The sequence below is a fragment of the Ochotona princeps genome, chromosome 7, assembly GCF_030435755.1.
Source record: "Ochotona princeps isolate mOchPri1 chromosome 7, mOchPri1.hap1, whole genome shotgun sequence".
NCBI lineage: Eukaryota > Metazoa > Chordata > Mammalia > Lagomorpha > Ochotonidae > Ochotona > Ochotona princeps.
The window spans coordinates 41,673,268-41,695,544 of record NC_080838.1 but is presented as its reverse complement, the minus strand read 5'-3'; the positions used below and the strand labels follow the sequence as shown (position 1 = coordinate 41,695,544).

Below are 22,277 nucleotides of genomic sequence, written 5' to 3'. Positions count from 1 at the left end.
TGAAACAGTCCACAGGGGCTGAGGTCGTGGATGTATGCATTAGGAGACGCTGCTGCCAGTGATGATACCAGCATCCCCTGTGAGTGCCAGTCTGAGTCCCAGCTGCTCTACTTCTGACCCAGCTCCCTACAAAAAGTGGCTGAAGAGGCCAAAGTGTCTCCCATAGAGGAGACATGAATGGATTTCCAGGATCCTGCCTTCAACCTGGACCAACCTGGACCATGGCAGCCATTTGGGAAGTGAACCCGCAGACAGAAAACCAACCAATCAATATCTATCTATATCTAGATATCTTGTTCTCACTCTCTCTTTTCTCTCCTTCGTTCCCTTCCTCCCTTCCTCTCCCTTCTCCAAAACTCCCAAATAAATAAAACAAATCTTAACCAAAAAAGTTCATAGATGACATGTCTATACACTTTTACTAAAGCATGCATGGTAACACAGAACTCACCCTAAAATACCTAGTGTGTAACATACAAAAAAAGATGTCTTTTGTGTAGTGGGTGGGCACTGGCATAGATACTGAATCCTGTATCAAAATCTTAGCTCTGTTTCTAATCTACATTCCTGCTGATGCACACTCTGGGAGGCATCAGTGACTGGGTCACTGTCATCCATGTGGGAGCTTGATCAATTTTCAAGCTCCTGGCTCAGTCTGGCCCCACCCTAGATGTTGCAGGGAACCAGTGGACTGAAACTACATCACTCACCTCTTTTTCTTTCTCTCTCTTTCTCACTCTCTCTGCCTTTCCAGTAAATCAATTTAAAAACACATCTTTTGTGTGACAAAAATCAGTACTATACCTTCCTAAGGAACACAGAAAAATCATTCCATATAGAATCTTGTAAACATGAAGTACAAGTGAGTCTTGGATCAAAGAAATCTCCCTTTATGGCTCTTATTGCCATGGAGACAGCACTTCTCAAATGCCCTACCTTCATTCTTTGAAAAGTCCTGGGAATACTTCCCACTTCCATCTAATAAAAAGTTGTGAGACACTGAGAAACACTTAAGTGTTGGGTCACTGTCCCCGGGTCCTGCCACAGAGCTCCTAATACTCCTGGAATCTCCTCAAGTGACAGGAGTGTCTTCAGTGAGCTAAAGAGATGATGCTTGGCTAAAGGACTCCTAGAGCACTTGCAAACCAGAAGCTGGCTGCCTGGAAGACTGAACCCTGCCCAGAAGCTTCAACTTTGCACCTCACCCCCAGACTCTGAAGGGAAACGAGGTTTAGAGATTCCCTTAATCAGATTCTCTTAATCACTGACTGCCCATGTTTTAAATCAGTCACAACCATGTAAGTCCTCCATTATAACCCCTAAAGGCTATGATTCGGAGAGTTTCCACAGGTGCCCTGCAGCAGGCACGTAAGTGCTGTTCTCCCACTCCCCACCTTGCCCATCTCCTTCACTTGGCGGTTCCTGAGTTGACACACCTGCAGTAGTAAATAAAACACCTTCTTGAGCTCTGAAAATTGTTTGAGCAAATGATCAAACTTGAAGTAGAGGCACCCTGAATTTTTAAGCAGCTGCCCAAAAGGTGGGTAGCATGAACACTCATATTATGCCGGCATCATTAAGAAAGGCAAGACCCCTGGGAATGAGCCTTTGACCTGTGGGGTCTGCCTTGCTAGGGTCCATGCAGTGGGTGTGGATGACACGAAGGTGTAAAGAGAACAGCATCCCCATTTGGCAAGGCCCAGAGGAGCTTCCAGCTGTTTGGCAAGGCCCAGTGGATGTCTCTCCGACCACCTTAACGCAGTCTCATCCCCTTTTGCATGGACACTCAACCACCCCATTTAGAATTCTGTAACTTATTGAGGCATTGCTGTTGCCCCTGTGAGACAGTTTTTGCAACTGATGTGAGCTTGAGAGTTAATGTTGCTGACAATGTCTTGGTGAATGGGCCTTTAACAATTTACACACAAGAGCACAATTAAGCCCATGTCATTTCTGGACATCTTATTGTGTACCTGACCATTGCCTCAGGATCTGGCCTAGACATGCAGCACTCCTTCCGAGAAAGGGCTTGATAAGTATCCTAAATATTAATGCCAGTGATGGGAATATTAGCTGAAATTGCTATGGTGACAAATACAGTTACTGTGACCTTAAAGGCTAACCTGTCTTTGGAATTTCTTTGGAGCATAGGAAATGTATCTGTTTTAGCTGCTTGTATAATTTTTGGCTAGAGGAATTAAATGATGCTATTATTAATATTACAGAGATATGCTTTTAATTATTGTTTGATTATTTATAGGGTTGTAAGGCCTACAGCTGTAGGGGGATTTAATATTTGAAATTTTTATTTTGGGTTTTTGGTTTTTTTTTCCCTCATGATACATTTTTCCCATTAAGTGATGGGTAAATTGTAGAAATAGAAATGTGGTAGGAATGTAATACTGTATTACTGATTAGCAGGTAATCACATGTGCCTTGGTCTTGGAGTCCTGGTTATCGCTCCATGGCTACTACTGAAGGATGAACAATGGCTTGCTTTGAAGAATATGAATATAGCATTTTTCAGAATTTGCTTTAGGGGTACCTGCTTAGCCATGAAGTATAAACAGAATGACCAAACGTCTGTGCAGGCCCCCCTAGTCATGAAATAAAAATAGAACAATTAAATGTTTGTGTAGAAGCTTGTGATGTGGCTGGGTAAACAAAGAAGGACAGCTTCTTGGGCTGTTACAAGAGGGCACCAAGTGACGGTGTCCATGTCCTTTTTTTTTCCCACCAACTCCACACTCCCTTCTCGAGCTCCAAACTCGACTGGAGCTGGCCTCTGGCATAGGCTAACTCTGAAAAGCTAGAATTGGCTGAACTGTTGGATTCTCAAATGATATGAAAGAGCAGAGAACATTTTTTTTCCCTAAAAATCTCGTAAATGAGCTAGAAGAAGAGATAAAATTTACTTAGTTCATTATAGATGTCAAGTTTTCACTGGAAATGGCTTAAGAGCCCCAGCCACTCACTCACCACTTACATTAGGTTTTTTCAGATTTAGCTATGCAAATCAGAATTCATCTGGCAAAATATGCTTTATCTTTCCAAGGTGTAAAAGTTATCAGAACTAAAATGGAGCTAACTGTGTCAAACACTGATGGAATATAACAATGGGAGAATTACAAAAATGGGTCTCAGGCACATATGTCTGGAATGAAGAACTACTGTAAGATTCTACAAGGATCACAGACTTACATAAAAAATATATATTTCTAGCAAAGATACCTGCCCAGCAATTGCCTGTCCAACCGTGGGTGACTACCATCATTGTTACTGATCCTGAAAGCCCTGAAAATGGCTTTCAAATAGCTTAAGTGATCCTCTTCAGTAAACTCCTGTACATAAAATTTACAATGGCATGCATTTTCATTACACTGTCCATTTCCAAACACATTCAGATCTTTGAGGATATCTTCCCATTTATTAATGTAGGTTGACAAAATAACTGGACAACCTACTCACACTTTTCTCATTTCACATTGTATGGAGCCAACACTTAACACGGAGCAGGTAGGCACGGCAACAAGTGGGGATGAGGCATCTGTAAGTGTTGCAATCTGGATGTAGTTTGTCCCCATAGGTTCATGAATTCAGTTTTGGTCCCCAGTGTGGGTGGCGGTGAAGCAGGGGACCTTTAAGAGGTAGAGCCTAGTGAAAGGCAGTTAGGTCACGAAGGCATTGCCCTCAGAGCAGATTAATGCTGTTCTCAGGGACTGAGTTCTCATGACACCACAGTGGGCAACGAGGTGGCGTATGGGGATGGCAACACCAGCACTCCATGCTGCAATGCCAGCTCAGAGCTGAGCTGCAAGGCTTCAGATCCAGGCTGCTGCTTATGCTCCTGGTAGAGCAAAAGATGCCACCCATGGGGGACACCCTGACAGAGTACATCAGCAGATAAAAGATCCTCCTCACCCCCATTTATCAATCCATCTTTGCAATAAATCTTGAACAAAAAAAGGTGGGGCCCCCCATCAGGGCCAGGCCCCTGCAGCCCGGGTCCCATCCCTTTCTTCTCCGCTGTGGTGTATTACAGTTGGGTCTTCACTAGGGGATAAGAACACAGGGCCACATGATGTTGGACTTGCAGCCCCTAAACTTGACCCTACTTACTTTTTTAAGGTACCCAGTGTTGGGGACACTGCTATAGCAGGGGTGAGAATTTTTTCTCTGCCAAGGATGTTTGGACAATTATAACAGCATGCTCAGACCAAACAAAATTACCTATTTAAAAATTAGCCTGCTATAGATTTCTTTGACTGTCACCTGTGTTGTCACACCAGGGCCAAATGAAATGATCTTTTGCCCTTAAAGAGCCATAGGCCAGATGTTCAGAAGCCCATGCTACAGCAACATGAAACAAATCAAGACCCACAGTAAACAGTCTAACCCAGTTAATGCTGTCTGGGACCTGCTCTACAGTCCTTTATCAGTACTCTGAAGTAAATTTCTGGAAGATCAATAAAATGACCACTCCTCTCTGTTCCTTAATTCTAATTATAATGATGCAATAACGCATCAAGAAAAACAAAAGGAGGTCAGAGAGAAGATTCATCTTCAGAGAAAAGTAGAAATGGAAATAGTCTCAATGTTAATAAGGGCAATGTAGTGGAGAGATCAGAATGTGGGCTGCAGATTCAAATGGAACCATGGTCAAATCCAGCACTAACCAGGTGAGCCATATGAGGCAAGTACCTTCACGTGCCGGAAATCCAGTACTAACCAGGAGGGAGATGTACTGACTAGGGATGCTAGGTGTAGATTCCCAGCAAGTCTATGAGCAAGCTTCTTCACTTCTTTGAAAGTTTATAAGTTGGGCCCAGCGGCGTGGCTTAGCGGCTAAAGTCCTCGCCTTGAAAGCCCCGGGATCCCATATGGGCGCCGGTTCTAATCCCGGCAGCTCCACTTCCCATCCAGCTCCCTGCTTGTGGCCTGGGACACTGCACCCGCGTGGGAGACCCGGAAGAGGTTCCAGGTTACCAGCTCCGGATCGGCGCATACTGGCTCGTTACGGCTCACTTGGGGAGTGAATCATCGGACGGAAGATCTTCCTCTCTGTCTCTCCTCCTCTGTGTATATCTGGCTGTAATAAAATGAATAAATCTTTAAAAAAAAAAAAAAGAAAGTTTATAAGTTCACTACATAAACAAAATTAATACAAGAAAGTACTTAGCACAATGTCACTAGGAAAACAACCAGGGTAAATCAGGTGAGTGGGGTTAGAAACTAAATCAGGAAAAAGGCCACTCTGCCCCAGATTTTAGCAATCAGAACAAACTGTTGTATAAGACATGAAGTCCTACATTTATGTACCTTTATAATAGGCACTCAGGAAATGTTAGTTTCTTATTTTGTCTTCTTTTTTCAAACCTTGAATAAAATGGCCCAATAATCAGACTGTTTATCAGACAAAACAGAAATCAAAGCCTGAACAAAAAGGAGGAAACTTAGATTAGCCATTACTGAGGAACAAATTATGAAGGCTTTAATTAGAGCTACAGAAATTAAGACAAGCAACAGCAAGAGAGAAAAAAGCAAGAGTGAGGGAAGACGAGAGAGGGAGAAAAAGAGAGAGAATGCTTGCATTTAGTTAAGTGCTATACTCAGAGGATACTATTCTAAGTAGGACTCCAAAGAAGTGATCAGGAAATGAAATAAAGGAAGCTAGGAAGGAGACACCTGCAGCACCCATCCCGCACTAAGGTTAACAGTCCCTTGCAAATGCCTGAACTATCTAGAACCACCTGCAGTTCATAAAATGGCTTCAGTCATTCATGTGCCCCATAACATTACATCCTTTTCTGTGATTTTGTACATAACAGATATTAAAAATAATCAAATAAACAAAATGAAACTATGTAGAGGCCAGTATGGTGGCCCAGTGGGCTGCCGTATGTGATACAGGCATACCACTTGAGTACCAGGTTAGGTCCAAGCAGCTCCATTTCCAATCTACTCCCAGATAATGCATCTGGGAAAGCAGTAAAAGATGTTCCAAGTGTTCGGGACCTTGCCATCAACATGGGAGACACAGATGGAGTTCCAGGCTCCTGATTTTGGGCTAGATCAGCCCTAGGCATTGCAGGCACATGTGCAATGAACCAGCAGAAAGATAACACTCTCTCACTCCCTCTCTCTCTCTCTGCCTTTCAAATAGAAACCAAAATTTAAAATAAATAAATAAATAAATAAATAAGTAAATAATGTGATATGAATGAATTAAAACAAACAACAGGATAAATCATGAACTCTATAAAGGTGCCAGTTCCTGTGAGGCTCCTGGAAGGCCGAGAGGCTCCGGCTTGTTTAATGTTAGTTTCTAACTGAGGGCATGCTGACCTCGCTAACTTTTGCTTTGTCTGCTTGAGATGTTATTGCTCTTAGAAATAACAGATTGCTGGGCCCAGCGAGGTTTATTTGAGCCTAGCAGCTAAAGTCCTCGCCTTGCACACGCCAGGATCCCATATGGGTGCCGGTTCTAATCCTGGCCATGCAGCTTCCCATCCAGTTCCCTGATTGTGGCCTGGGAAAGCAGTCAAGGACGGCCCAAAGCCTTGGGACCCTGTACCCATGTAGGAGACCCTGAAGAGGCTCTGGGGTCCTGGCTTCAGATCAGCTCGGCTCCAGCCGTTATGGCCACTTGGGGAGTGAATTATTGGATGGAAGATCTTCCTGTCTCTCCGCCTCTCTGAATATCTCACTTTCCAAAATAAATAAATAAATCTTCAAAAAAAAAAAAAAAAAAAGGTTGCTACCAGTGACCACCCTTTTCCTGACGTTTCGTATATTCACTTTAACTATAAAAACCCTGTTTTGCCTTTCCCTTGGTGTGCTATCCTGCGAGATAGTTGTCGCCCTCCTCCATAATAAATTCATTTTCCTTGAAAGGTTGAAGACCACGTTCTGACTTACAACAATGATGTGAATGTTATGCCAGAGGGTTAAACTGACACCTGCAACACCAACACTGCTATGGGAGCCAGCCGAAGTCCCAGATGTTCCACTTGCAGCACAGGTCGGTTCCCTGTTAATTGCCTAGAGAAGCAGTGTAACATAGCCTAGTGCCTGGGCACCGCATCCACCAAGGAGATCCAGAAAAGGATCCTGGAGTAAACCAGCAGACAGAAAAACCAGTCAATCTTTCTTTCTCCCTCTTTAACTCTGCCTTTCAACTAAACAGATCTTTTTTCAAAAATGCAGAAATTTCAGGTTCTACAGAAGAAATATTACCTAGCAAGAGAAGAGACAGCTAATCTACAGAATCATGCACTGTCTTGAGGCCATCGCAGAACTGAGGCCCTATGGCAATAAGCCAAACTGCCTTTCCAGGGGGCAAAGTCTCAGGAAGAAAAGATGAGACAAATGAACCTTTTCCCTTTGGAACACAGGAAGTTAAGGTAGATAACAAGAAAGCAGCCCAACTGTCCTGAAGACTTCTGAAGGCTGAGTGCAGACCAGTGAGGTTAGTGTAGCTGGGAGCCCCAGATACAGCGGGGCAACAAACAGAGCCCACATCAGGGGCAGGTCTGCAGACTAACTAGGGAGGCCGATGTGCTGGTGTGCTTGGCCCACACCCAAAGCCCTTCGCTGCTCTCCACAGAGCTCTGACCTAGTGGACAAGGGCAGCAAACCCTCCCAGGGAGAGACAGCGGGAAACGGGCAGCAAATGGAGGAAGGCAGGGAGACTGGGCTCAGGGTCGTCCATGAGCACAAGCATGCAAAGGCACGTGAGGAGAAGAAACCTTACCCTCCCAACTGCCCAGGTGCAGAACAGCAGGAACAGTGAGAACAAACCCACCCACTCAGGACTCACAGCACGAGGTCTAAGACTGAAGCTGAACCAGAGAAACCAAGCACCACACAGCACACACACTTTCCCCCACCCAATCAGGAGCGCAACACTAAGAAGCAACGACAGGTTTTCTGCCAAAAGAGGAACAAGGACATGGAGACAGGTGCCTTTGGTGGTTCAGTCATCCAAGCACAGTGCAGGAATACTGAGAAATCACCAACCCCTCCCCAAGGGCCTGGTCTGTACTAAGTACAAGGCAGAAGTGAAGAAATCCAGAGCATGTGTGTACAACAGAAGGAACTACGAAAAAGGACACCAAAATCCACCGGGGTTGATTAGATCAGACTGGCCCACTACATTAACAGAGCAGCAGCAAAAAGGTATCTCCAGTGTACAAACAGACACAATGTCCAGCATTGCATACAGACTCACAAGGGACCAGCATTGCATCCCGGGCACATTAAACTACCACGTGGGACATATATCAGAGGGCATCTCATATCAGAGTGCTGATTTGAACCCATGCTGCTCTGCCTTTCCAACTTTCTGCTAACGCACCTATAAAGCACAGGTATACTGAACTCCTGCCACCAAACTTGGACATCAAGATGGAATTTCTTAGTTCCCGGCTGTGCCTGACCCAGACCTGACTGCTACAGTCATTAGAAGACATCCCTCATCCCCTCCCCACCATAAGTCACTCTGCCTTTCAAATAATAAATAAGCAAATCTTAAGGGGTGGGGGGGAGAAAAGAAAACCACCGACTCAAGAGATAACTCTTGAGATAACACTCAAGTCCATAAAACCAGAAACAGAATTAATCCAGAACCAAGAATCCAGAATCTAAGCCTTCACACAAAGGTTTAACTATGATTAATATGCTAAAGGAAGTAGCTGTCCCCGTATGGGCCACCACTTGTCGCTGGCCAGCAGCGACACTAAAACGATGAGGCAAGCTCACTGCCAAAAGCGGCTGCGTTTAAATCCTTCTCTCCGCTCCGCTGTCCCCACTGGTCTAAGCTTTCCTCTGCCGCTTCTTCCACCACCCTTCCTCCCATTTTCTGCCATCCTTCTTCCCACATTTTCTCGTACTCTCTGCTTCATTCCCCAGTCTTTCTTCTCGTCACCCTCCAGTCTTTCTTCTCGTTGCCCCCCAGTCTGTCTGCTCATCACCCCCCAGTCTTTCTTCATTGTCGTCATCTGTTCCGTCCATCCAGCTTTTACCAGCTAATTTTATCTAGTTCTCCACCAATCACTCCCCTCCCCCCATGGGTCCACTTGGTGCTATCTGATAGGCCAGCAATCGCAGAGGGGGGTGAGGGGGGCCATTAGCCTATCCCTGTGACTTCCTGTTTACCTGCTGGTGAGACCAGCTCCGCCTCCTGGCCCTAGGCCAGCTGCCATCTTGCAACAGCCCCTCCCAGTCCCAGTAGCAGCTTTAGCACCCTGCTCCCCAAAAGTAGCAGAAAAGTGGACAACAGATATGAACAGATAGAGCATTTCCACAGAGATGAGCACTGTTTTACAAAAAAGGCCAAATGAGATGAACCAGTGATGATGCTCAGGTAGATCGTGCACCTGCTAGTGGGGCCTGCATACTCTGGACAACATCAAGCCCCTTTATGTACTGATGTCCTAGGATACTACCCTCCACAGGGTCCCTTTCTGAAATCTAACCACAAGGGTGCCATCACGTCATGACAGAGAAAACATGGGCTCTTTCTAAACGCCTAGGAGAAGTTAACTGCGCTGTGCATGTCACCTTGAAAACCATCATGTGATATTTTCTCTAATAAGTCATTTGTGTGGCAAAATTACTGATAAAGACTGACTTCCAGGATTCCTGACATTTATATTAAGTGGGATTTTTAAAGTAGCATATGTATATGGTATCTACCCCAAGACCTAACAGTCACATACACAGATGGAAAGAAAGGTGTTGGCACTACAAAGGATGTGAACTACAAGCACCATTTGATATTAACCACCACTTTGCTTTTTTAGAGAGGAAAGTCTGAGATGGACCTAATTTTTCTGAGTTTTACTTCTTTTACTCTTACCCGTTCTTGTAGAAGTTCCACAACTTGCTGGACACAGTCATTCACGTCACAGGAGTCTGTTTTCAGCACCAATTCAGGGGCTTCTGGCTTTTCATATTCAGAATCAATCCCAGTGAAACCTTTCAAAGGTATAAGAAACAGAGGAAGATGAGGATTAACATAAGTTCGCTACGTTGAAATCAATTCCTCTGATATGCCCTACTAAACTACAGGGTTATAATGTAAAACTTCTGGAGAGATTTACAATTAAACTATGTTTCTTCTTTAAACCTGTTCAGTTGATTCTCACCGTAGTTAGGCTGAATAAATTTGCCACAACACTCAACTAGACAACACTAAACACTTCCTCAGCAGAAGACAAGATTAGGTTCCTGCTAACCTCTAGCACAACGTGTTTGTCAACTAATTAATTATTTCAGTTTTTTATTTGTGCTTCTTGTTTAAAAACACATCACTTAACATATATTACTGATCTGTCTGCACTGAGCTCAAAGACAACAGCACTGTAATATACCTAGATGAAGTTTATCCAGCATAGATATTTTCCCTGAAAGGCACACCACAGCCTTCTTACACTTGGAAATGGTTAACAGCATTGTCCACACCAAGGGTTATTTAAATAGGAGAAGCACCCACGAAAGGATAAAATTGCAAACAAAAACATAGCACTAAACAGGCTGAAACAGCACGCCTGTTCACAGGATGAGATGGAAACATTCGTGTTGACTTCAGTATATTGGGTGACTCCACTACCCCGCCTGCATATGACCACAAAAGAGCCAAGAACATTGATCTGGGGATTACAAAAGAAGCTTTAACAAGGGGGGAAATGTACAAATATAGACTCCCTAAAGGCAGTTCCACTGTACTTTTTTCTCTTAAGTAAAAGCCTAAACTGTCAGAAAAGAAACCAAGTGATCCTGAACACCTCAATTTCTCCACAAAAAGAGTCCATGCATAAGTAACTCCTCACACGCACCCATGCCAACGTGGAAAGGGTGTGTTGGGGGGGGCACTTGCAGGACTTTCCCTCTCAAGGCAAACTAACACTAACTCAGTGCATCCTTCACATTCACAATGATTATTCAGGGCCAAGCTGGAGATCGACAGGTGGCTTGTGCCATTAGATATCAAGTGTCAAAGCAAAACAAATTAACACTGTGAACTCAAGCGAAACACAAGATACCACATCAAATACATTAGTATCCTATACCGTCTGATGTTACCATACACATAAGTCCTGTATATCTTACAAAGCTTACGTCATTCTTGGGTTTAAACAGAAAATATGAATTTTAGGTAATTACTATTACAAATTATAGTCATCAAAACAGTCCTAGGATACTCAGGTGTGCAAGTCTATAGCCCACTTAATGTCATTATTTTTAAACATCACCTGAAGTCCAGAACACAAAAATGAATGTATTTAAAAACAGTTCACAAAAGATTAGTTGGTGGGAAATGATTCTGATCAGAGCACTGGTTGTTAACCTGTGGCTCTCAATTGTGGCTACACACTGGAAAAGCCAGGGTCTAACCTCACGAGATTCTGATTCCACTGGCCTAGGTATAGCCTTGCTCCCAAGAAAATGCTGATGTATCAGTAATTGCAAAAACATGGAAGCAGCCAAAATGCCCATCAGCAGAGGATTGGATAAGAAAGCTATGGTTCATCTACTCCATGGAATACTACTCAGCTATTAAAAAAAACAAAATGCAGTTCTTTGTGGCCAAATGGGCCAAACTGGAAACCATAATGCTAAGGGAAATGAGCCAATCCCAAAAGGTTAAATACCACATGTTTGCCTTAATTTAAGATGATATGATGTTATGTATAACATGTTATGTATGTTATATGTTGTGCATAAACTAAAATTGAATGTCAATGAGGTGGTCACAGAAGGTGGTTAAGAACTTGCATTTACTTTTAACATATTGGTTACTCGTTACTATGTCAATTAATTCCATAATGATGTAAATTTTTGCTGATGGTATGTTGGAGCTCTTAATTGATCAGGATGATACTCTGCTGGCTCTGTCTTCAGACCAGAGAGGGTATACCTAAGAATCCGTTGAACTTGACTGGACAATAAGATGCTGGACTCTATGTTTGGTGTATGCTTGCAATGGGGGAATCTCAACTGAACTTGAACTGTGGTTATGCAACAAGGTGGAGGAATCCACCATAGTGGGAGGGTTTGGGGAGGGGTGGGGAGAACCCAAGTACCTATGAAACTGTGTCACATAATACAATGTAATTAATGAATTAAAAATAATAAATAATAAAAAAAGAAAATGCTGATGTGCAGCACATAAAAGTGAGGTAAAGAGCTGTTTTTGAAAAAACAAACAAAATTGGTATATCATTGGCCCAACTAGCCAAAAAAAGGGGGGACAAAAAAAAAATCAAAGCTCAAAAAGGAGATGTTACAATGACTATCACAGAAACAGAAATCATCAGGAATAATTGAAAATAGCTATATAACAACAAATTAGAAAACCCAGGAAAAATGGATAGATTTCTGGACACATATAACCTACTAAAATTGAGTCATGAAGACATAGAAAACCTAAATAGACCAGTAATCATGAAAAGTAGTGAATCTAATAAAAATCCCCTCAACAATGAAAAGCCTAGGAATGCATAGTTTGATTATTCTCAAACTATCCAAAATAACTCAAAAGGAAAGAATCCTCCCAAATTCCTTCTATGAGGCCAGCACCACCTTAATTCCAAAACCAGAAAGATATTCCAGAGAGAACCACACGCCAGCACCCCTAATGAACATACACACAAAATTTCTCAACAAACTGCTATCTAATCAAATCCAACAACACACCAGAAAGATCATTCACCCAGACCAAGCGGGATTTATCTCTGGTACAATCTACACAAATCGAGAGATATGATCATCACATTAACAAACTGAAGAATGAAAACCATATGATGATTTAAATACATGCAGAGAAAGCATTTGATAAAATACAACACCACTCATGATAAAAATCTAAGCCAAATTGTGTATATAAGGCACATGTACAAGGTCACATACAACAAAACCACAGTCAGCGGCGTACTGAATGGGGAAAAACTGGAAGCAGTCTACCAGGATCTAGAATTAACCAAGGATGCCTACTCTCGCCATTACTACTCAGTATAGTTCTAGAAGTCTTACAATAATTAAAAAACAAGAATTTACATAAAGCACCAATGGAAAATGCAGAAATGAAATTTTCTATTTGTAGGAGAAAAGGTCCTCTACATAGGGAAACCCAAAGTATCCACTGAGAGATCACTGAAACTCACAAAAGTTTGGCAAAGTTGCAGGACATAAATCAACACTCAAAAATCAATTGCCTTTGTACTCAACAGACAATGCCATGCCTGAGAACAGTCCCATTCACAACAGTTATAAAAAAAAAAAAAACCTAAAATACCATGGGATAAATTTAAAGACATGAAAAATATCTACAGTAAAAATTATAAAACAAGGAAACAGACACAAAAATGGAAAAAATCTTCAATGTTCATGGATTGAAAGAAGTAATCTCAAAATGCCTTTACTACTCAAATCAATTTACAGATTCAACATGATACAAATCAAGCTGTCAACAACATTATTCTTAGATCTGGAAAAAAAATTATCCTAAAATTCATATGGAATCACAAGAGAACCCAAATATCTAAAGCAATCCTAAATAACAAAAATAAAACTGGAGGCATCACAATACACATATCCCATACAAAATTCACCTCACAATGAATCAGGGATCTTCATCTAAGATCTGAAATCATCCAATTATTAGAGGAAAACATAAGATAAACCTGGCAACTCCAGCATAGATGAAGACTTTGCTAAGACCGGTAAGCACAGGCAAAAACAGGCAAATGAGATTATATCAGACTAAAGAAGATTCTGCACAGCAAAGGAAACACTGAACCAAGAAGCAACTGACAGAATGAAAGAAAATATCTGCAATCTATATCCGATAAAGTATTAATATCCACAATGCATATGCAGCTGAGGAAACTCAACAACAACAACAAAACAAGTAAGCCAGTTAAGAAATGGGTTAAGAGGGCCCAGCGGCGTGGCCTAGTGGCTGAAGTCCTCGCCTTGAAAGCCCCGGGATCCCATATGGGCACCGGTTCTAATCCCAGCAGCTCCACTTCCCATCCAGCTCCCTGCTTGTGGCCTGGGAAAGCAGCTGAGGACGGCCCAATGCATTGGGACCCTGCATCCGCGTGGGAGACCTGGAAGAGGTTCCAGGTTCCCAGCTTTGGATCGGCGCATCGGCCCGTTGCGGCTCACTTGGGGAGTGAATCACTGGACAGAAGATCTTCCTCTCTGTCTCTCCTCCTCTCTGTATATCTGGCTGTAATAAAATGAATAAATCTTTAAAAAAAAAAAAAGAAATGGGTTAAGAATATGAACAGATTTCCCAAGAAACAAAACACAAAAGGCTAAAAGGTACATGAGAGCTGCTCAGGAAAATTATCCATCAGGAAAATGCAAATAAAACCCGCAATGACGTTTCACCTCACCACAGATAGAATGGCCATCACACAGAAAACACACAGCAATACATCCTGGACATGATCACTCTACAGTGTTGGTGGGAATACAACCATCATGAAAGACAATACACAGACTCCTCACAAGTCTGAAAATAAAACTACCTTATGACCCAGACATCCAACTTTTAGAAATTTAACCAAATAAAATGAACTCAGCTTATGAGAGCTGAGTAACAACTCAACTTGCAATGGTAAGATATATAATCAACCCCGATGCCCATCAACTGAACTAGTTCAAGAAAATGTGGTATATATTCTATAGAATACTGCTCTGCCAAATAAATAAATAAATAAATAAAATCATGTCTTTTGAAACAAACTGGTTGCAACTAGAGGCCATTATCCTTAGTGAAATCAATCCCAAAAAGACAAATGGAATGCTTTGCCTGATTTGTGGTAATTAATATTCAGAGTATTTTAAAATGGCAATATGCATGAATGAAACTGACATTTTAGATTTAATTACTGAATAGTCCTATCTATACTCCTGAAGAACAGTGGTTTTTCTACTTACTGCTTGCTGAATTCTTTATGTAGAGTATTAAGCTGTGATTACCAAGAAAATTCAAAGTATGTCATTGTAAAAAATTAAGAGAAAAACAAGAAGAAATGGCAATGGGATAGGAGGTATCATTATGCTTGTAAAACTCTATTTAAAATAAATGAAATTTGTCCCCTTCTTGTAACTTAAAAAATTTAGCTTTACATATATTAAATTTTAAGTTCCATCTTCGGTTACCTTGGAAGAACCAAACCAAATGATTTCATGGACCTTATGTAGCCCACAGGTCTGACATTCCAGACCCCCGCAAAATAATTAAAATAAAAGTACACTCTGAGAAAATAGTCATATTTAAGCTGACAGTAAATAGCTAGGGAAGTAATAATTGCATAATAATCTAAGTATCAGAATGGCTGACACTGGGATATTCGCACTATCCAGTACATGTCAGATAAAGGTTGGGAAAGGCCTGAGGGCTCCTTTTGCAATCTTATCTGCCCTTAAATGTTTTTTTTTTTTAATCTATTTTATTGTGTTGTGGTTGACAATCTTTACATAGTTAATTACAGTTAAAGAAAGAAAAAGAAAAAAAAAAAGGTTCAGGGGGATAGGGAAGTGGGTAATACTATTATGTCCATATTGTTTCCATCATGTATCTGAGGCAAAGGGGGATATTGAGGGAGAAGCACCACCCGGTTTCCCGCCCACCCCAAGTCCCGGATGTGGGGCATGCTCTGAGATATGTGCTCAAGTGGTGTTAATAGTTCTCCAGTTATGAATCGCTGCCAGTTTCGCTCGATGAGGTCATCCACTGATTGATATGGTCCATTATAAAGTCTCCGTTTGCCCCATATTTCGCTGCCAACATATAGCTGAGATGAATGATTGATCTGCTCTGTCTTCTGTCTTTTCTTGATTAGAGTTCTGAGTCCAGCAGTTCGATTGGGGAGATCTCCAAAGAAACTTTGAGGTATTCCCAGACTAGTTTCTTGTATGTTCTAGCAAGCACAGGGCCCGGCACAGTCCATCACCCCGATCAGCTGGTGGTTGCAGTTGCTGGGTTGGTTCTGTTTTCAGTCCCGAGTTGCCCTTAAATGTTTACTAGGAGGGATCTGAACCAACATAGTCAGGGAACTTGTTAAGCATCATTCTGACAACCTGTCAATGATTTCTTAAAAAATAAACACCTTACAATCAGAAGCTCCAGCAGCCTGGCAAACCTAAAATAAGCCAATGCGAGCAGACATTTTATCACCATCCACTGAGGGGATATAACCAACAAATGGGAAGGTGAAAAAGAAGCCAGACTAATACAAACATAATCGCAGTTCACAGAATACAAACCACACATGCTCCAGGGCATTCTGGCCACAGTCTTATTGGTTATTGCACTCCCAAAACTAAGCACACACCTCACAAAAAGACAATGTGGATCAATATGTTTGATCCCACTCCTCATTTCACCTCTTCACCCATCCTACAAGCACTTACTATGTGTGTCATAGGTACTGTGCTCTGGGCTATACACTGTGCTACATTTTAAAGTCATAAAAATGTTTAAGATATTGTCTTTGCACACAGGTAACTTATTCTAGCAAGACAAACTAACCTACCTCCTTCCCCAGTCCATCCTTACAAAAACAGAACCAGCTGCAATTAAAATAAAAGGTTTACATTTTAGAGACTTGAACATACCATTCTGTCCTAAATATCAGTACAAACAGAAAATTCAAAATAAAGACTGTCTATCAATAAAGAATCACATGAGGTTATTGAGGTGACCTGGCTTTTCTCCCAGTGTCATAAACCATTCCAGTCAGGCAGCCTGGGAAGAAAAACATATAGTGCCAGTGCCAATTTAAAGGGCTAGGCTAGGCCATTCAAAGTTGGCACTCCAAGGTGCCAGCCTTGCCCACAGAACTAGATGTTACCAGTGCAAATGGAATTTGCCCCAGCTGCTGGCATTCCTGGGTCCAAATACCTAAAAACCCAGAATAACAAGCATTTCCCTTCCTGTTCTACCTTTTCCTCTTCAAAGCCAGAAACGAAACATCAAACTCCAGCAGCCAGAATGCCTGAATGAGTTTCTGTGACTATCGCAGGCTAACACACCTCCTGCTGGCAAGGCAAAAGAAAAGTTGCTGACCCCTACACAAAGAGGACTCAGTAGTCTGTTGTTGAGTTTTGCTTAAAATGCCAGCATGTCCTTCGATTCTGTTAAGACTAAGATTAATATCAGAATCTCTACAAGGGTGCAAGCATTGTGGCACAACAGGTTAAGCTGGTGCCTGCAATGCTGGTATCCCACATGGACTTAGGTTCAAATCTCAGCTGCTCCTCTTCCAATCCAGCTTCCTGTATATGCACCAGAGAAAGTAGCCACAAATGGATCTAGTGCTTGGGCCCCTGCACCCATATGGGAAACTCAGAAGAAGTTCCTGGCTCCTGGCTTCGGCCTGACTCAGCCCTGACCTTGGACCCATCTTGGGAGTGTATCAGCAGATGGGAGGTCTCGCTCCCTGTTACTTAGCCTTTCAAAAACAAAATCATTTAAAAAATAGATAGCTATAAGATCAAAACATGACTGGTTTCAAAAACAACAGAGATGAGCACCACATTTCTCCCTGTTTAACACTCTATCACTGTTGAAACTGATAGCAGATTGGGAAACCTAAAACAGCATGCCACATATATTTTCATGGAATCAGTGACATGCTAACACAATCTAATTTAACAAACATACATGGAACGAATAAGAGACCATTCCAAGCTACCTGCTGTAAGTACAACATATTACTCTTGCCATCAAGATCTTATCTTTCTGGCATTTTCCCCAATAGCTATGGAGTTCTCTCCATCTCACTGGGATAACAGCAGAAGAGGTAGCAGCTGGCATTAACCGCTGCTAAGTACCAAATCCATGCATAGGAGTGTCTGGTAGGCTTCCAGCAACCCCCAGAGTCCCCTAAATCTCTTATCTTGTGAGTAGAGTTCCGACAGGGTCAACAACACTTCCCTAGGGCACAGTGCCAGGTATTACTGCTAAGCCTGTGAGACCAAATGGCAGAGAGAGAAAGACCCATTTTCTTTGAAGCAGCTCCAAGTTGTTTAAATACTCCTTTCTCTTAGAAAAGATGACCAGTCCCATGTATGGGAAGATAAGTGTCTAAGGAGAGAGAAACTAGAAAGAAAATAATACTCTCTACTTGCTAAGGCTTCAGAAAGACTTCACTCCCAAACTCACAAAGCTGTTAAACACCAAAGCCTAACTGAAGAGTACTAAGTGGGTGGAAACAACCTGATCATGGTAGCCCTGTGGGAGGTCCTTAAATCACTGGGGACCATCCCTAAGAATAGGCTCGATTATAAAAGCTTAGTTGTGCCCAGCCACACTCTTCTTCCCAGCTCACCCAGAGACCCTTCCTCCATACTCCACCATGGCCAGCCTCCAGCATCCAGGGACAGTCAAATCAATGAGCCTCACCTGATTTTGTGGACGCCCAAAATCATGAGCCAAAATAAACCTTTTCCTTTCTAAGTAGCTGTGTCAGGTACTTATTTGATAATCGTGACAAAATGCTAATAGATTTACCTTTAATTTCTCCTGCCCGGGCTTTTTTGTAGAGTCCTTTCACATCCCTCTGTTCACAAACATGCAAAGGAGCATCAACGAATACCTCAAAAAAAGGCAAACTTGCACCTTCGTGAATCTGTCTTGCATTGTTGCGATCCTAAAGGAAGAGACACACACAGAAACAGCAAAATGTGACCCCACATATCAAAGACATTTGACAAACATCAACCCTGTGTCAAAGTTTTCCCCACCAGTTAGTGGAAAATATATATTACACACAACTTTCACTTTTATAACACTTGCAGAAACTGAAAAAAAAAATCAGATAGATACAAGAATTTATTCATCATACCAATTTTAAAAAATCACGCCTCAGGGTATTAGGAATTGCTGGAAGAAAACAAGGTTGTGGTATAAAACCTTCACCCCAAATCAAGAGTGGGGAGTAGCCAGCCTGTAGGCTATAGAAAGTCCATGAAAGGAGGGACTCAAAATTCAGTAAATTTTTAAGTGTATCATTTCGTAAGGCCTGCAAATTATGGTATAAATATTCCAATAGCCCTTGGCAGAACAAGGGTCCCTCATCACTGCCTAACTCCTAGGAGAATCTGAGCCAAATCCAGCTGGCCAGACCTCTCTCCATTGCTACGCCTATCCTCAGCCTCGGCTGGCAGAAAAGCAATCCCACACCACAGGTCCTTTGAGAAGCCGAAGGCTAGCTCATTCCTTTGCCTAGTGAAAGCCCCTGGGCTGCTTCTCCTTGGTAACATTCCCACAACCCTCACAGCTGTGCAAAGCACTCGAGCCCCACCTTTGTGCTGACACCACCCCATCACCCAGTCTCCACCCTCTGCACCCTGTCTTCTGGGACACAGCTTCCTTTGTGCATCAACCTTTTCTTCTTCTTGGTCTTCACTGAAACAGGTTCCCTGGAGGATGCCACCCATCTTGCTGTGCGTGAGGTTAAGCTCCACACTCCCATATACCAAGCTGTCACACCAATATTTCAAAGCTGACCCCTGCAATGTCCATCCTCCTTCCCCCACAGTTCAGCATCTGTGAGCCTCCACACGGCCCCTCTGACAAACCATGCCTACCTACTTTACCCTGACCAGATGACCATAGTGCTTATTTCTTTATTTTTGGAGAAAAAGTGAGAGAAAAACAGACAGTGCTCCCATCCTCTGGTTTACTCCCCAAATGCACATAACAATGAGACCAAGCCACTGTTAAAAAGCCAGTAGCCACAACTCAAATCAGATCACTCACTTAGGTGGTAGCAACTCAAACTCCTGAGCCATCACTTGCTCTTTCCCAGGATATGCACTAGCAGGAAGCTGGAATCAGGTGCAGAACCAAGAACCTAAACTCAAGTACTCTGATGGAGGCATCTTAACAGCTAGGCTGAATCCCTACCCTTAGATTCCCTACAAACATGGGTTTTGTGACTCAACAGGTTAAGCTCCTGCTCCTCTGATTCAGCTTCCTGCTACGCATCCTGGGAGGCAGCAGGTGGTGGCTCACCTGTCCAGGATAGATTCCACCTGAACAGACCTGGATGGAGTTCTGTGATCCTGATTGGGCCTGGCCCGGCTTTGGCTATTGTGGGAATTGGGGAGTGAATTAACAGTAGAAGATGTCTCTGGGGGCACAGTGACGTCACAGGCTAAGTCTCTACCTGCTAGCGCCAACATCCCATATGGGTGTCGGTTGTGTACCAACTGCTCCACTTCCTATCCAGCTCTATACTTATGGTCTGAAAAAGCAGCAGAGAATGAATGGCCCAAATCCTTGAACTTCGGAGTCCTTGAATATGAGAAACTAGGAAGAAGCTCCTAGGTTTCGGTTTCCAATCAGCTCAGCTTTGGCCCTTGCAGATATTTGAGGAGTAAACCGACAGATGTAAGAACTCTGTTTCTCCTTCTCTCTCTCTCTCAAATATGCTTTAAAATAAAAATAAATTAAAAACAATTTTAAAAGAAAATGTCACACTTATCAATCTCTGTCACCATTCAAATACATGAAAATAAACATTAAAAAACAAAGAGAGAGCACTGAGACATAAAAACTCTCCAACTTCCCCCTCTACCATACAAATCGGCCTACATCTTGACAATCTCCTTTCACATTTTCCAAATCTCTCCCCCTTTAACATCCTACAGGATCTTTTCAGTCCATTCTATTTCATGTAAACTCTTCAGCCTCCTCACTCTAATGGCTTTCCCTGAGCAATAAACAAGTACAAGTCTCTCACCTACTCAAAACAAACAAACAAACAAACAAAAAGAAAAAACCAACCTTGGCAGTCCTGCAAAACCTTTCCCTCACCTGTAGGTCCTTTTTCCAGGACTGTGCTGCTCAGCGCACTATCACTTCTACAGACTCCTATACTGCTACTCCGCAGCCATCCTTCCAAACTGCCCATGCCACTCCCGCTGCCTCCTCACACCTCCAGCTCTGGGGCTGGCCACACTCCACGCTGCACCCACTACTCACCTCACACCTGCTGTGAGCATGTCACCTGAGTGCCTGCTGAGTGTAAGCTAAACACATGCCCCAGCACCTCAGCTCACCTGACATTAAACACACATTTGCCACTTTCGTTCTAAATATGCCTATCTGGTATCTCATAAGAGCCTCAAACTTCACATGACCAAAACTGAAATAATCCTCCTTGTTTCCAAGCTTTCATGGCCTCTACCATGGCCCAGATCCAGGGATGACACCACTCTCCCTCCCTTCTCCACATTCTAGGAGGTGTTCTGGGTCCCTTCCCCTCTACATTCATTGGCTGCAAAGTCCCTCAGATTTCATGCTAAATATTTCACCAGCCTGCTGTGCCCTCCTTCCTTACTTCCCAGCTTAACCTCATTTCTCCCATCTAGACAACCTTAGCATCCTTCCACCATTCTGGCCAGCCATGTCATGTTCTGTTCCCAAGACAACAAATGACACAAAACTGACCCACTCACACAACTCCTCAGAGATGTCCCACCATTATCAAGCCAGGAAGCTCGCAATTTACAGCCCAGCCTTCTCAGCACTGCACACAATGCCTGATTAATAATTAATGCCTGCCCAGTTGGGCCTTACATCTTTGTCATCCGACCTGCCAGAAACACACTAACACGCTACTCTCTTCTGTTTAAAGTGGCATATGCTCTCACAAAACACAACTCCATCTAACCTCCTCCAGGAAGCCTTCCCTGCATGCCCAGGCTAACTGAAGGTCTGTGCACCCTCTGGGATCTCGGGGTTCCCATCACATACCTCGGTCATAGAGCTAATTCCACTAGGTTTCCATGCATGGCTCACTCCTCACTCTATACACTGCTGTATATTCTCAACCCCATCTAGCATTCAGCACCATTTGAGTTAATTTCCTAATGCTGCAAAACTTTCCTGCTATTTGGAACCAATTTTCCAATGGCCTAATGACCACCTCCACTTACACACTCCACAAGCACTTCAGCCTGAAACCACTGAAAATGAAGTTTGGCCAGTGTGTGGCCAGTGGGTTAAGCTGCTGTCTATAATGTCAGTGATGGGAAAGGCACAGAAGGGGAGATCCATGACCTGAGTCTCAGACTACAAAGAGAAGTCAACTGGGAAGAGAAGGAAGAGGAAGGAGCCACGTGCCTTCCAGGCAAGGGGGAAAGCAGCCTCTGTGGAACTTGTTCCTCACACAAATTCGGACAATGGCCCATCCTGAAAAATAATTCTGGCGTGAAAAGCAACATGACTTTGTCAGACATACCAACAA

General features: G+C 42.9%; 1 protein-coding gene across 1 annotated transcript in view; it reads right to left on the bottom strand.

Annotated features, from left to right (window-relative positions):
- Positions 1-22,277, bottom strand: part of PAPSS1 (3'-phosphoadenosine 5'-phosphosulfate synthase 1) — a 99,592-nt gene that overhangs the window by 57,797 nt on the left and 19,518 nt on the right. The window contains exons 4-5 of the mRNA XM_004594271.2: positions 18,533-18,671; positions 9,860-9,978 (exon numbers count right to left, since the gene is read on the bottom strand). Coding sequence (XP_004594328.1) covers positions 9,860-9,978; positions 18,533-18,671 — 258 coding nt within the window. The remainder of the gene's footprint in view (positions 1-9,859; positions 9,979-18,532; positions 18,672-22,277) is intronic.